The 15,012-nt window shown below is 42.8% G+C and overlaps 1 protein-coding gene across 8 annotated transcripts in view; it reads left to right on the top strand.

Annotated features, from left to right (window-relative positions):
- Window positions 1–7,567: 7,567 nt before the first annotated feature.
- ADGRB3 (adhesion G protein-coupled receptor B3) overlaps window positions 7,568–15,012 on the top strand; it is a 471,033-nt gene continuing 463,588 nt past the window's right edge. For 6 of the 8 annotated variants that reach the window (XM_080388817.1, XM_080388814.1, XM_080388816.1 and 3 more), the window contains exon 1: window positions 7,568–14,132. In XM_080388817.1, coding sequence (XP_080244943.1) covers window positions 13,379–14,132 — 754 coding nt within the window. In that variant the 5' untranslated portion in view covers window positions 7,568–13,378. The remainder of the gene's footprint in view (window positions 14,133–15,012) is intronic. The other 2 variants (XM_080388812.1, XM_080388813.1) reach the window with 2 other exon arrangements.

The following is a 15,012-nucleotide window of genomic DNA, read 5'->3' as shown; positions in this document are numbered from 1 at the left end:
CCTGAAGTGGATATGAATTTGCATACTTATTGACACTCCCCTCACCACCACCATCACTGGATTTCTCTTTCATATGCTTGTCCAGTCTCCCCAAGTCTATGAAAATGTTTATCTACAACATCCTTCTGCAAAAAGTTTCAAAGGTTGATTACCTACTGCATGAAGAGTCACCTCTTCTGTTTTGAGCATGACTCCCTCCACCTTTATTGTAAGCCTGCTGTTCCTTTTGCTAGAAAAGACCATAAATACTCAGTCCCTATCATCTTTCCTTGCCACTTATGAGTCTCCAGTACCATAGCCTCATAATATGTCCTTTTTTTCCTCCCAGGCTGAAGTTTCCTGGCTGACTCAGCTAATCCTGGAATGGCTTTTCCATGGAAATACTGGTTATTTGAGAAAATACTGTCCTTAAACACACCACATATTCATTTATTTTTATAGAAATGTACGCATTTGGGTCAAAGAAGCATGCAGAGTAGGACTACGGTAAGATTTCAATTCCCTTTCCTTAGTTTGGAATTTGGAGGTCTGAGCTCCAACAAAGGTTTTCCTTACAGTAAGGTTCTTGGGAAGACTTACATGCTTCAAAAAGTCAGCACGCTTAGTGAGGGGCATCCTAAAGCCCCAGATAACTGGGGATAATACCACAAAGAATTTCCCTTAAATCTCCCAAAAATTCATTTTAAACTACCATTTCCTCATGCCCAGGACACACAATTCAGAATCCTCTCCTCAAATCAGATTCATGGAAACTTTCTTTTAAGGAAATGAGCAGGCCATACTTTTTCAATGTTAATAATGGCAGTAATGGTGCCACTGATATGGAGAAATAGTGTGAAATGGGGACGCTTAACACCGACTGTGATTGTATATGTCTACTCAGGAATGTGGGTATGGTGACTGGTCATGGGTGCGGTGTCTGGTCACACAGGCACACAGCTCTGAGGAGACAACTACAGTTTTTGAGGAGACGCCTGCCCCTCTTCCTCTAACAAAGGGGAGACGGGGAGACGCCTGCCCTTCTTTCTCTAACAAAGGGGCTATTTAAAAGAGAATGAGAGAAGATGAGAGACATTCAAATGCTATCTAGAAGGAGGGAGTGCTAAGTCTCCTTGCTGGAGAAGATTGGATGGTCACAAAGACATGAATCACCTTTCCTTGCTGAAGAAGATCGGATGGTCACAAGAACATGAATCACCTACAAACCTGCAAGACCACCACATTCCAGGAAACGGACTGATAAGCTAATTAACATACGAAGCGGGGTTTAGGTAACGAATATGTATAGGCGTTAATTGAATATTCATTTGTTTCATTGTATAAATGTAGGATGGTTCGTCACTTCGGGTATGCACGCTTGTGGAGGAGCGATCCCCCGTGCATCTGCGCGCAATAAACATACCTACTTTATAACTTTCGAGTTATAGAGTCTAATTCCGCACGTCATCACCATACTCTGTAGTTCCACTCAGTAGAACCAAAGACATAAGGGAACAGAGAGTCACTTAGATTCTGGTGCTACTTTTGAATAAACTTCCTGTATTTTGTGCTGAATAGACATTGTGGACTGAATGAGGCCTAAGAGGAACAACAAAAATTGAGGATACCCTTGTTAGTCCCCTAACAAAATACTGGTATCCTTTTTGCTGGCTTAACAAGTTATGAGAAAAAAAAAAAAGCATGTTTCAAACTCTAAAAAAAAAAGAATTTGAACCCATGTCTTCCACTAAGATTTTATTTAAACAAGACTTTCTACTGATACCTTGAGCGACACCTTAAAACAGAGATCAGAGCTGAACTTGGTAGAGAACAAACAACACATTTTGTGCATTTTAAACACTAAATTCTTCCTAGCAGTGGAAAGGTAAGCTTTAGATAGGATTTTCAGCCCTTCATTTTCACTAATGCAAGGAAAAACTCAATGCAAGACACCATCTTTTAACACTGGCCTCTGTGATAAGTGATCTCAACACCACCACACAAAGTACATAAAATCACTCTTCTCCAGGCTACATAAGCAAAATGAAGGACATTAAATATAGATTCAGCATTAACTCCAGATTTATTTCTTTTTAGTAGAGCATGCCAAAACAACACAAGATTTCTGTATTTATCACAGTTCAATTTGATTAATGACTAGGCAATATTCTAGAGTAGATTAATAACATCAGAGATGAAAGGGCATTTTTAAAATATTTGTCCTCTTCCCAGTATAAAGAGGATTTTAGTGCATTTAGATAATTAACATGAAAACAGTGACCTTGTTTTTATAGTGATCTTTGCATAAATATTCTCCAATTAATTTGGTAAAGCTTATGATATAGCCCACATGTAAGGACTGCAATGAGTTCTTCCTAGCTCTACAGCCATACAACAGTACAACTAGTTAGAATCTTACCACCGGAGTATGTGCAACTATGAACTAGTGACAAGTTTGTTTTCAAATTACAACCATTATATATGCAAGTACTGAAAATATAGATTTCATAGATTGAAAGACTAGAAAAAAATGTTCTATCACCTAATAAACAAGAGCCAAAGAACACCAAGTCATCTACAAATGTTACTGGTAATACAAGTACTTCTGTGTATCCATGAAAAATGCAACTGAGGAAGCACAAATTCAGGAAAGATGCCATAGAAAGACATCTGGTCATAATAAAGAACTGCAAATATTTTTGTGAAATTACAACTTAAAAGCAAAATAAGTGAAATAGAAATCTTTCTGATAGAAGAAGGGTTTATGTTATTGTCACAACACAAGTGTGGTAGCACAGGAAAATTACTGGAGAAATACATTAATAAATAAATGAATAGATAGAGAGAGAAATAAATAAATAAATTCCTACAGTGCTTTGTTGTAAACTGTCCTAGAATAACAGAATAAACCAGTCCTGCAAGGAATTTTGCTCTGTTCATAAAAGATTCAACAAATTTCAGTGTGGAAACCCCCCTCTAAGTGAAGAGGGCCGTGCTTGAGAATGGAAGCCCAGGGTACAGGAAAGCACGTTCCAAAGAATGCAGGTCACAACCAGGACAGTAAGTGTGCAGCGTTGAAAAGGAAAAAAGCAAGAAAACTTAACAACACAGGATAATCACAGATCTTAGACAACCCAGTTAGAAACAAATCAAATCTATAAATGGCAAACTCAAAGATATAATTTCTCAGAACAATAGGAAGTTACTTCCTGAAACAGCACATAATTGAAAGACGACTATTCTGAGAAATGGCTGTCACCTTGGAGGACATAAGACAGCCTTAAATCAATCAGCTCAGCTTGATAAGTTGTAGTACCTTATTAAAGCAGTTTAGACAAACCTTTAGACTTCAATCACAATAACCAGAAAGAAGTCAAGGGTTAAGAATATCCAGAATTATATGTAAAGTCATCCTAAAATAATGAGGTTAAATGCATCTAGCAAGAGTTAAATATGCAAAAAATGTCACGACCCTAACCTTTGGACAGAGGTATTCAATAAAATGTGTATTAGTCAAAAAAAACAACCCTAGTATCAAAATTAAAGACAGCAGGGTCCTTACATGTGGCATTCATGTTGCTCCCCAAACCAAGGGTATTTCCATTGATAAATGCACATATGGGAGAGGGGAGGAGATAAACAAGGAAGGTAAGTTGCAAACCCGTGGAGCGAAATGAAAGGATCTGATATGCTACTTAAGCTGAGCAGAGAACTGTAAAAATCTGCCAAGGCAGTTTTCATGACATGAGGGAAACAATCACAAGCTATAATAGTAAAGAGGTAAGAAGGAAAACTTGACAACAAAGGTACCTGCTGAAAATCAAATGGTTAAAAATGTAAAAACTAATTAAAAGAAACCCCTTAAATTTACCAAAAGCAAGAAGCTTATAAAAGCCGCTATGTCTTCTGGGAACTGCAGAGACTAAAGACAGCAATTAAGGAAGAGAAGGACATTGCTAAGAAGATAGAAGATTTATATGCATCAGCATTCACAATAGCGGATATTAGGGAGATATCCACTCTTAGGTAATAAAAATGAGGTACTATCAGATGAAGAGGTGCTGGAACAAATCAATCATTTAAAAAGCAGGAAGCCACCAGGACTGAAAATCTTGAACAAGAAGTCGTTGAGCTATGAAATCTCTAATTGAAAAACAACTCCTCTACTGGAAGGAGAGAGTAGCAAATGTTTCACATTTATTATAAAAAGGCTTTAGGATGAATCAGTGAATCAAAGATTCATAAATCCTACATCTATACCTGGCAAATTAAAAATAAGAAAATAAACAACTCAGAAGACTGAGATCTGTGCAAAGGAAGATGATACCTCACTCGTCTATTAGAATGTTTTCAACACATCAGTAAACTACCATGGTGGTCAAAGGAGAGCCAATTGACATCATTTATTTAAACTTCCTAAAGGCCTTGACAAATTTTCTCACAGGAGACCGATAAAAAGAAGAGACATAGGCAGCTGTGTCTATGTTCCGTGTAGCAGCTCTGTTCAGTGTAGCAGCTATCAGAAAAAGTAAGATATTAAAATGAATCAAGAACAGGACTGAGATGATACAGAAAAACAATGTTATATAAATCAGTGCTGTAGCCTCATCTGAACTACTGTGTGCTGTACTGGTTTCTACATCTTAGAAAGATATCAGAAAACCAGAGGGTATTTAAAAAAACAGTGACAAGAATGATAGAAGTTCTTTAAAAAGCATGGTTTTGTGGAAATAGATTGGAATAACTGGAATTATCTTAAAAAGGAAATTAAAAAGAGGCATGAGAAAAATATATGACATAATTGCTAGAAGTAAGCCGTAATCTCATTTCTCCCTGCCTTAATACAAGAATACAGTGACACATAATTACCTCAAAAGGCAGCAAATCTAACAGAAGCAATACACGTCAGTTTTCACATACTATACATTTATGCTGTGGGACTCATTATTTGATTATGTTGAGCTAGAAAAAATTAAGAATGAAAAGAACTAGATGCTTGTGTGGGTAATAAGAACATATGGAGTTAAACTAGTCAAACAAGTATTGCAGGGGAACTGAAACTGATTTGGAGACTTAAATAGATCTCTGAATACTGGAGACTAGGTGAGATTTTACAAAGCCAGATTGTCAAAAATATTCTTATTCTGGGTTTTGTGCACCTTCCTCTGGAGTGTTCAAGCACTTCTGACTGAAGTAGGATGCTGCACAGTCCTCAGATGTGATTCAGACCCCTTTTGCCCAGGCTCCTAGTGTCACCCATTGCACGAATTTCACTGTTTCTAGCCCAATAATTGTGATTGAATAACATCAAAATAGTTAAAGCCAGAAGCAGCATTTAAAAGTTCTTGTAAGAACCTGCACTGAAGGAGCCATACAAAGAACGAAAACACACAAGCAAGCAAGAAAATCACTGAGCTTTTCAATATGAATATTGTCAACCAGCCAAACGTTTGCTTGACATTTGGAAGGGGACATTGTTTTCTGATGAAAAATCAACTTCTCAAAAGAAAACCAACACTTTCCCTGAATTTTTTCAATTTTAAAATAAAACTTTTTAATCACCCCTACCCCTCAGTTATGCTATATATTCTTGAGCACCATCTACTGGTGCTGCATTATTAACTATTTATAAAAATACAAATCACTTCTCTAATATAATTCAAATATACTCATATAATTTTTCAAAAGATATTTAGAATTGAGAAGGCAGAATATAACACATTTATTAAATTCGTATTTCCTCTTGATGACAGAGAAAAAATTAATAATGGTGAAATTCACTTAGAACCTGAACTTAGTAGAGAAATGCAACATTTCTTAATAGTTTGTAAGATACTGGACCAGAAAATGTATGCAAGTCTATGAAATTCTTTCAAATTTACACTCGTGCTCAACCTGTTAAGAGCAACAAAAGATTTTTCTTCTTTTCATATTTAGGTATTTATTTAATTTTATAATAGACATAATATGGCATGCATCTTCCATTTCGTTTCTTCATTTCAGACTAAATTATATAGCATTTCTCTTGAGATAGTCACACTAGCTTTGGATTTAAAATTTTCCCTGACTTATAGCAAGGAAATACTGTTCTTATAGAAATTCGGAGTTATGCAGCAGAACCTGTGATGCAGACTAGAAAGTCTGTGATTGCCAGGGGGGATTTTGAAGGGCCTTGAATGTCTAAGTTGGATGTGGGGAACAGACTGGTGCCACTTCTATATAAGACAAGAAGCTTGGTAAAAATACCACTTGACCCTTACCTGCAAGTTGGCTCTATAACCATGATTTCCATTATTGTGCATAAACCAGCAACATGTCTGTGACTGTGTAGTCAGTTAAATATGATGATAATAATAAAGAATGAAGAACAAACTATGAAAATCTTTGTTGAAAAAACTTTTTATGATTTTTTTTTTTTTTTAATGTGTGCCTTCAGTGTTGGAGATAGACTGTCTTATTTGCTCAAAGGCTGCAACAGTGACCTTGACTTGAAAAGAGTCCCCCTAAGGGTGACAGGTGATTGAGTTAGAGAACAGTCCGTTCTCCAAAGCCACTTACTTTAAACTGTGGCCTCCCTTTTAAAATGTGCATTAAAAATGTCAGTGAATTATAATTCCAAGTACAAGTGTGTTGAATTTCATGTTGTGTTCACTAAAACCTGAACTGAAACCTAGCTGCTGTGACCAAGATACAAAAGATCTCAAAGTGCTACTGTAGCTGGGGGTGGGGGGTGGGGCGGCAACTAAACAAACTGTTTGTTATATTCCATCCAACATATTAAATTGGGTAAGCCTCATTTTTCTCACTAATAGAAAAATTACTTAAAAATATTACTCTCCTACCTCTTTCCTAGTTTGGATCAAGCCCAACCTTGCTGAAACAATCACATCAAGTCTAGAAAGCAGCACTATAAATTTAGCATGCGCTATGTTGTGCCTATCCCTACCACACTACTACTGAGTGACATAACACTTCTTTCAGTGCCTTGATACTTACTTTGTGGTACAGATGGCACCACATGTGCCATGCAGTTCTGACAGTTCTCCCACAAAACAGTGTAGAATTTTATTAATACCTTACTCCTAGGTTTTAGCAGAGGTACTCAAACAAGTTGGATCTACTCAATATTTCCATATAATGTGCACAGGTTCCCTTTACCTTTGCCCTTCAGACTTTAGTTTAGCACTAAACGTACGTACAAAACACAAACAGTCCAAACACAAATAATCTGCATGTCCAATTTAAACAAACACAGCTACATTTCTATTTATTTGTATCTTGTAGACTTAAACATATCCTGATTCTCCCTTCTAGACTATCAAAATTCCAGGGTTTTGTTATCTCAAATGCAGCTGCATGACACCTAGCAAACATATTTCTGAAGTTGGCCTCAGTTCAAGTAGAAAGATACCTACAAGTGGATCATGGATATTTGTGTACTTACAAATGGTTAGCTTATCTTAGTTTGTTCCAGTAATTAAAACCTGCATTGTTCAAGTCTAATTGCAACAAATTTTGAGAAGAAATCTGAAGAGTGCTCTGTGCTGCCCTCCTATCCCATCCCATCCCGCCCCATCCCATCCCATCCTATCCCATCCCAGACCAGACCAGACCAGACCAGACGAGACCATCCTACCCCTCTGTTCTTCAGCTCCCACAGTTAACCTAAATATGACTTGTGCACCTTCCATCCCTTCCTTCAGTTCATAGACAAGAGGTTAAGGAGTCTTCCCTCCCAGATTCCTCTCCAGCATTGCTGTGTCTTCACAAAATTGAAAAGTGGAAGTTAATCACCGTATTGGGATACCTAGGAGATTGCTAAAGACAACGGTTTACCATACATTGTTTATTTATTAATTTTCATTTCCACTCATATTTGAAGCAGCTGCAACTTACCAGTGCTGTAGGAAACAGCTGAAAGAGTTCTTTCAGGATGTTTTTTTCTGTGACTTCCCCTCAAGTCCTTCATTTAATATAAAGTGTATGAAAAAAGTATTTAAATGCCACATTGTATTTACACCTTTGATTTGTTCTGCTCATACCAACCTGTCAATGAACCAAACTTCCCTTGAAGCATTTCAACCTATATGATGATCACCCACAGATAATATGGGGTGCCACCAAATGTGAGAGAATATGGTTATCTCTAAGCCAGTAATAGGTCAGTTTTCATTGCATTGTATTTGCTGGGCATAGATCACGCAGATCTCTCACATTTTCCATGGTTCGGGTAGATATTTTTTGTTTTATTTTGACAACAGGGGCATAAAGTATTTATGTCTGTAAAAGCTAGCGAGGATGTGGTTTACAGCTTGTACCTATGGAAAATACAGTAAAAAGCTATAACCGTGCTTTTGTTTACTTTGGTCAGAAAGGGTTTGTGACCAGTAATACCTCTGATCAGAATTTGTGCAGCATGTAATTGTAATCATAAAAGCTCTGCATTACTGGAATTCAAACCTTGCAGGGGCTAGGGTGGGGGTGTAGGGGAGAAAACTGTTTGCTTTAAGGATGGATTGGTTTGGATATCATCAAGAAGTTCAAATTTTCGTTTCGTCGGGCTGGGTGGGAGGGCGCGTTGAAAACCACGCAGTCATGTTTCACGGGAACTCGGGAGGCACAGGGGCTGTGACAGGGAGCGGGGCCGCACAGCCGCGGCGAGGCTTTGTTCTCCGTGCTGCACGCAGCGCTGGGAGCGCACCGCAGCCAGGCTGCTAGCCCGTGACTGACAGCAGTATTTATTAAAATGTCATCTCCTAATTTTCACGCCGGATATCTGCTGTCGCGTAGACTGCCCTGATGTCTCACGCCAGCGGGAAGGGCCAGAGGACAACTCAACCCGCCCTGGGGAGCAGGAGAGACACGGCCGGAGGGGAGGGAGAAAATACGTATCCAACCCTACCTAGCTGTGCTAAAATAAAATAAAATAATAAAACAAACGGGGGGGGGGGGGGGGGGGGGCGGGGGGGGGGGGGAGGGGGCATGTTTGCCTTCGTTGTGGCAAGGCTTCTTCCACAAACCTCCCTGGCCTTTCGGGCCCCACCCGCCGCAAACGGTGCTACTAGAGCCGCTGTCGCCTCGCAAACTCCGCTTGCGGCCCGGCGGCCGGAGCCGGTGGCGGGAGCTGCGCGTCTCCCGCGCCGGGTACCCGGCACCCCCGCCCCGGGCAGCCCCGCCGCACCCAGCGGCTCTCCCACCCCCACCCCCACCCCCGCGGTGGGCCCCGCGGCACCGGCCGTGCCGAGCGGCCGGACGGCGGCAGCCGGGGAACGAATGCAGCCGCGATGCAGACACAGCCTTATCTCTGGCAGGGAACAAATACGGCGTTAATTGCAGCCTCGCTGAGAAAATTGCTATTGTTTCCAGTGAAAGGCAGGCGGCAGTTTGAAAGGGTTTATCCTCAGAGCCCTGTATCAGTTAATCTGCATCGCGGTGCCGAACTGACAGCTCCTGGGGCTGCGACGGGGTGGGGGGGTGGGGAGGTTTATGCTTCAGAAGAAAGAACAGGAGGAAGGAGATCAAGTGCGGGCTTCCCCCCCTCCCCGCCCCGCCGGCCCCGTTTCCCCCGCTCCCCGCCCGCGAGTTTCTCTCATGCCGGGGCGCATCCGGCCCCAGCGCTGGGAACCGGGGCCAGAAGGGCCTCCCGGACGCAGAAAACAACGTTTCTGGGACGTGCTCGGTGCCGAGCGGCCGTGACGTGCGAAACGCACCGCGGGCCCTGCTGCCGGAGCCGGGCGGAGCGCCCGGCACACACGCACACTCACACGGGCGCGCACACGCGCGGTGCAGGGCGCAGCGGCGCGCACGCCGCCCCGGGAGAGGGGGCGCGCAGCCACCCCCCGCGCCCAGCGGGCGGCAGGGGGGCGCGCAGGGGGGGCGCGCACAGGCGCGCACTCACACATCGGCACCCACGGAGGCTCGCTGGCTGGCTGGCTGGCTCTCACACACGCACACGCGCGCACACGCACACGCGCGCACACACACACACACACACACGCAGCAGCAGAGACGCGCTCCCGCTCCCTCCGTACTCCCTGCGCGCCCGGCGTTCACACCGCTTCCCGACATCGGCAGCCAAGGACCCCCCCCGCCGCTGTCCGGCCATCAGTGCCTGAGGGGGGAGGAGGAGGCAGGAAAGAGGAATAAGTCTATTAGTAACAACAACAACAAAAAAAAACCCACCAACAAATCTGCACTAGCGCCTTAGTCCTCCTCTCAAACCGTCGCCTGCCTGGCATCGCCGCTCATCGGGCTGCTGTGCTGAGACTTTGTTTCAAGTAAAAAACAAACAAACAAAAAAATATATCCCAAAACAACAACAACAAACCCTTCGCTTGCTCAGCCACTTCCAATTTTTTTCCCCTGCAAGCTCGCTGGTTTGAGGTGGTATTTTTTGTTTTTTTCTTCTTTCCCTTCATGTGGTTGGATTTGGTGGATCCGGAGCCAAAGCTGCTTTTTTTCCTCGGTGGTGTGTGTGTGTGGCGTGCGGGGGTTTTCTCGCTGCGTTTTTTATCTTCTGCTGCTTTTTTTAATCTTGGTTTTGAACCTGAGCCGGGGAAAATGGGAAACGGTGCTTCCGACAGAAGGGGAATCTCTCCATCACTGTTGTTGGGACGTGTGCCTGTGGTGCTAGTGTTTTAGAGAAATAGCCTGACAGCTTTCGGAGTGGAAGGTAAGGGTGCCCGGGGCATTTCCATTTCCCATTTCCAGGGATTATGACTGGAGAGCTTTTAGCTTGGGATTCCGGGGTGGAGGCGGCGGAGGAGGGGGACAGGCTGTTGCTGGATAGAGGGAGAGACAGCACATACAAAATGATCTTCGCATTTACTTCAGCGCTGCAGTTTAAAAGTTAGAGAAGTCCGTTTTGCGACAGGTCTGCTTCTCTGAGAGTAATTTCCAGCGAGACCGAGAAAACCTGAGGTTTGTGCACGATTGGGGTAATTTGGGGTGGGGTGGGGTGTGGATGTTAGGTTAATAGGAAGTTAAAATAAGAGAAGTCAGTGGGTCTTCTTTTGGGGGAAAAAATAAGTGGAGTGATGGCGCCGTCTATGTTCAGCTAAACTACAGTGTCGCCTAGAAAATCAGTTTGGGGAATATCCAAACTAAACGCCGGTTTGCTTTTCAGCAGAAGAGGATTCTCCCCCTTCCAAAATGGGCAACCTTAAGCCTCTGTGGCCGTTCGTTAACTCCCTCCTCCATGGAAAAGGAAGATCTTTTTAATCTGAGTGCCTAATCCTTTCAATGAGCAGATTCACTCTAGAATCTAGCAGCAGTGCAAACTAACTGAAATGCTGCCAGCACACTGAATTCGTGTGTGTGTGTGCATGTGTGTGTGTGTCATACACAGAGGGAGAGAGCGATTAGGACTATGTTGCGTTTCAGTAGCCTTTCATGAACAAATGCACAACTAAAATGAGGGCTATTTGATTACGTTTCTTCATAGAAAACAGCCTAGCACTGCAGATGTCTTTATTTTTCTAGCGCAAATATTACACAGGATGAGAAAAGTTGGAGCCTTTTTTCCTTTTCAAACAGAAAAGCAACTAAGCCCCCTTTTTACTTCCCAGATTATAAAATTAATCCTTTTTCATGGGTGAAATACCTAATTTAGATACTTATTGTCACATTGGCTTTCAACGCCTACACCATCCTGAACAACACTGCGCAGAACTGCATTGCCTGCAAAGTGCTTCAGCAAAGGGGAAATTGTTTCCAGAATTCCCAGTAAGTTTCTTTTTTAAAAAAAACCTTAAATGCTGTACCGACCCTATTTGGAGAAGAAGGACCATGTTGTTCATTGAGATGGATGCTCAGAAAGGAGAAAACCTGACCGTGTGGATAGACCCAGCAGCAGCTCTGCTTTTTTAAAAAACCTCCACTAATAAAGAGGGTTAGAGTTGGTGCTGCTTTGCCCGTTTCAAGATTCAGAGTTTGAATTATAATCTAGGAGATACGAAAATCTCTTCAAGGGAGCTTAATCCAGTGATTTGCTGTGTGTTACGCAATGGGAGACAGAAGATGCCTTGCTGTTTGGTGAGGAAATGAAAAGCTAGGCAGAGACACAGATCAAAACTCAGTAACAGTGCCTCTGTGTGTATGTCTGCCTCTGCTTACAGAGCAACAGTGGAAGAGACTGCTGTCTAGAGAGTTTTGAAATTAGGTTGGCATCGCTCCTGTCTGCTTACATTTAAAAGCTGAAGGTGAAAGCTACTCATTTGTGAGAGATAAGCAACTTCGCAAAGGTTAATGCTGAAATCATTCAATTCGAATTTTTGGGATAACATTACACAGGTAAATATAACTAAGGTTTGCTTTATTAACCTAGGCCACTGTTAAGAGGACAGAGCATGTGGAGGCTGTGACGGCTGACAGGTGCAGTAAAACAGCTTTATTTGGAGATACTAGCAGAGAAAATGCAGTGTGTCTTTCATCATTGAAGCGCACGTCTGCAAAACACAGGAGCTAATCAGACAGTCCAAGATATTCATAGTAAGAGGGCAAGTGCAGTCCAATAGGTGCAGAGATCCTACTGTAGCACTGCCAGCTATACAGAGCTACGGGTCGTAGATGCTAATAGTGATCCAGTTTATACATCCTTAGAGGCTGAAGCACACTGAAATTATTATCTTAAGCTGGCACTTAGCGGTAGTATCAGACCAGCACTAGTTTCATCCGTCTGTCTTTGTTTCTTTTTCCAGTAGTCTCAAAATTTTATTAATACATTAATCTCAGTATTTCCTGATTTTGTAGAGACCTCTGTATACCTGGTGGCCAGGGCAAAGGCGTGTAGGCGTGTGGGAGATAATGTTCCATCTGTTAACAAATAATAATTTGTGCATTTTGAAATTATGGCTGTAATTCTTCACAGTTACTTCTCAGACTTAATAGAAAATTAATACACCACAACAGATGCTGCTGTCTTCCTTGTTGTATGCCGGTGAAATTCTTCATGTGCATATTGTATGTGCACATACATGACTACAGCAGGCTACTTATTTACTTTTTGAAGAAATAAATACATAAGTTGCCCTTTTCTTGGTCTGTCGGCTAAGGCATCTAGGTTTTTACCTAAGTTGAGCAGTTCTAGTACACGCCATGATGACTACATCCTAGACAGGAGGGGACATTCCTATTAATAATCTAATAGATGTTGTTTTTTAATTTGACTGTAGAAGACTTGGCCGTTGCGGTGGCCACGTGATGGCGCTGTGCACACGGCAGCAAACCCGTCCCTTGCGTTATAAAATAAAAATTACCTGCCCTTCTTTCTGAAAGGGGCTCTAACTGCAAGCTTGAAAACAGCTGGCTCGAATATTGGAAGGAGTTTTGTTTTCAATGCGTGTGGAATTCTACTTGCATTTTTATTTCATTTCATCTCCTGCAGGCCAAATGACATAGGATGAAGGCTGTTCGTAATTTGCTGATTTATATATTTTCCACCTATCTACTGGTTATGTTTGGATTTAATGCTGCCCAAGACTTCTGGTGTTCCACATTGGTGAAGGGGGTCATTTATGGATCGTATTCTGTAAGTGAAATGTTTCCTAAAAACTTCACAAACTGTACTTGGACGCTGGAAAACCCAGATCCGACCAAATATAGTATTTACCTGAAATTTTCCAAAAAGGACTTCAGCTGCTCCAACTTTTCCCTCTTGGCTTATCAGTTTGATCATTTTTCCCATGAAAAAATAAAGGATCTTTTAAAAAATAACCATTCTATAATGCAGCTCTGCGATTCCAAGAATGCTTTTGTATTTCTGCAGTATGATAAGAATTTTATTCAAATACGCCGCGTCTATCCTATCGATTTCCCAGGATTACACAAAAAAGAAGATGACCAAAAATCCTTCTTTGAGTTTTTGGTGTTGAACAAGGTGAGCCCAAGCCAGTTTGGGTGCCATGTGTTATGCACTTGGTTGGAGAGCTGCTTGAAATCTGAGAATGGGAGAACCGAGTCCTGTGGGATCATGTATACAAAATGCACCTGCCCTCAGCATTTGGGAGAATGGGGAATAGACGACCAGTCCCTGGTGTTGCTCAATAACGTGGTGCTGCCCCTCAACGAGCAGACCGAGGGCTGCCTGACCCAGGAGCTGCAAACCACCCAGGTCTGCAACCTCACGAGAGAAGCTAAACGGCCACCAAAAGAAGGTAGGTGCTTCTCAGAGGGGTTGGATGGGTGGGGGGTGCGGGGGGGGGGGGTGGCAGGGGGAAGCTGAATCCCACACTGGCGTTTAGGTCCTGCTGCCGGCTCTCCTTGATACATTCATTTGACTTGTTCTCCACTCCGGCTCACCTCTAGATGAGGCAAAAGCGCTGGAGAAGATACTCACTCCCTCAGGGCTGGGAAGGCTGCATTTTAATTTCTAAACCAGCTTAACCTTCAGCATATAGTTCTGCTAAGCACTGTTGAAAGTCCTCATAAGTAGGATCCATCTGTTTTCAGCCTCCTCTTACAGTAATGCCCACAGCTGGGGAGCCAGGAATTGCTCTCCCCCCCCCCCCCCCCCTCTTTACTGCAACCACCTGACTACAAAATCTTGGCCCTCTTCGTACGATCCCTTGACTTTGCAAGGAAAACATTTTCAAAGGCATGCGGGCAACCTGACTAAAAGACCAAAAGATTTACCATGGTCAGGACACCTGGTCCCCATGGGGCCAGACCTCAACATCTTCAAACCAAACCAAAAGCAAATGCAGTTCTTCAGGGTGAACCCGCTGCCTGAGATGCCTGGAGATGTGAGGCACTGCACAGAACTGGGATACGCTGTTTTGACCTGCTGGGAGCTCTGTGAAGGAGCCACGGGCTGCTGCACCCTTTCTCCAGGTGGCCTCAGCTCTGTATTAGTGGGGGGTGGGGTGCTGATCTGTCAGTCCCAGCAGCTGCTTTGTGTCCCTGCTGGAAAATGGGAGGTTTTAGAAGAGTGGGAAGACAGGGCATCCAGCAATTAGCACGGCAACCCTCTGCCTAGCTCCTGTTTTGGCCTCCTGACATTTTGGGGAGGCTGGGGAGTGGTTTGGGGAAGGTCGT

The sequence above is a fragment of the Falco punctatus genome (genome assembly GCF_963210335.1).
Source record: "Falco punctatus genome assembly, chromosome: 5".
NCBI lineage: Eukaryota > Metazoa > Chordata > Aves > Falconiformes > Falconidae > Falco > Falco punctatus.
This window is presented reverse-complemented; position numbering and strand designations above follow the sequence as displayed.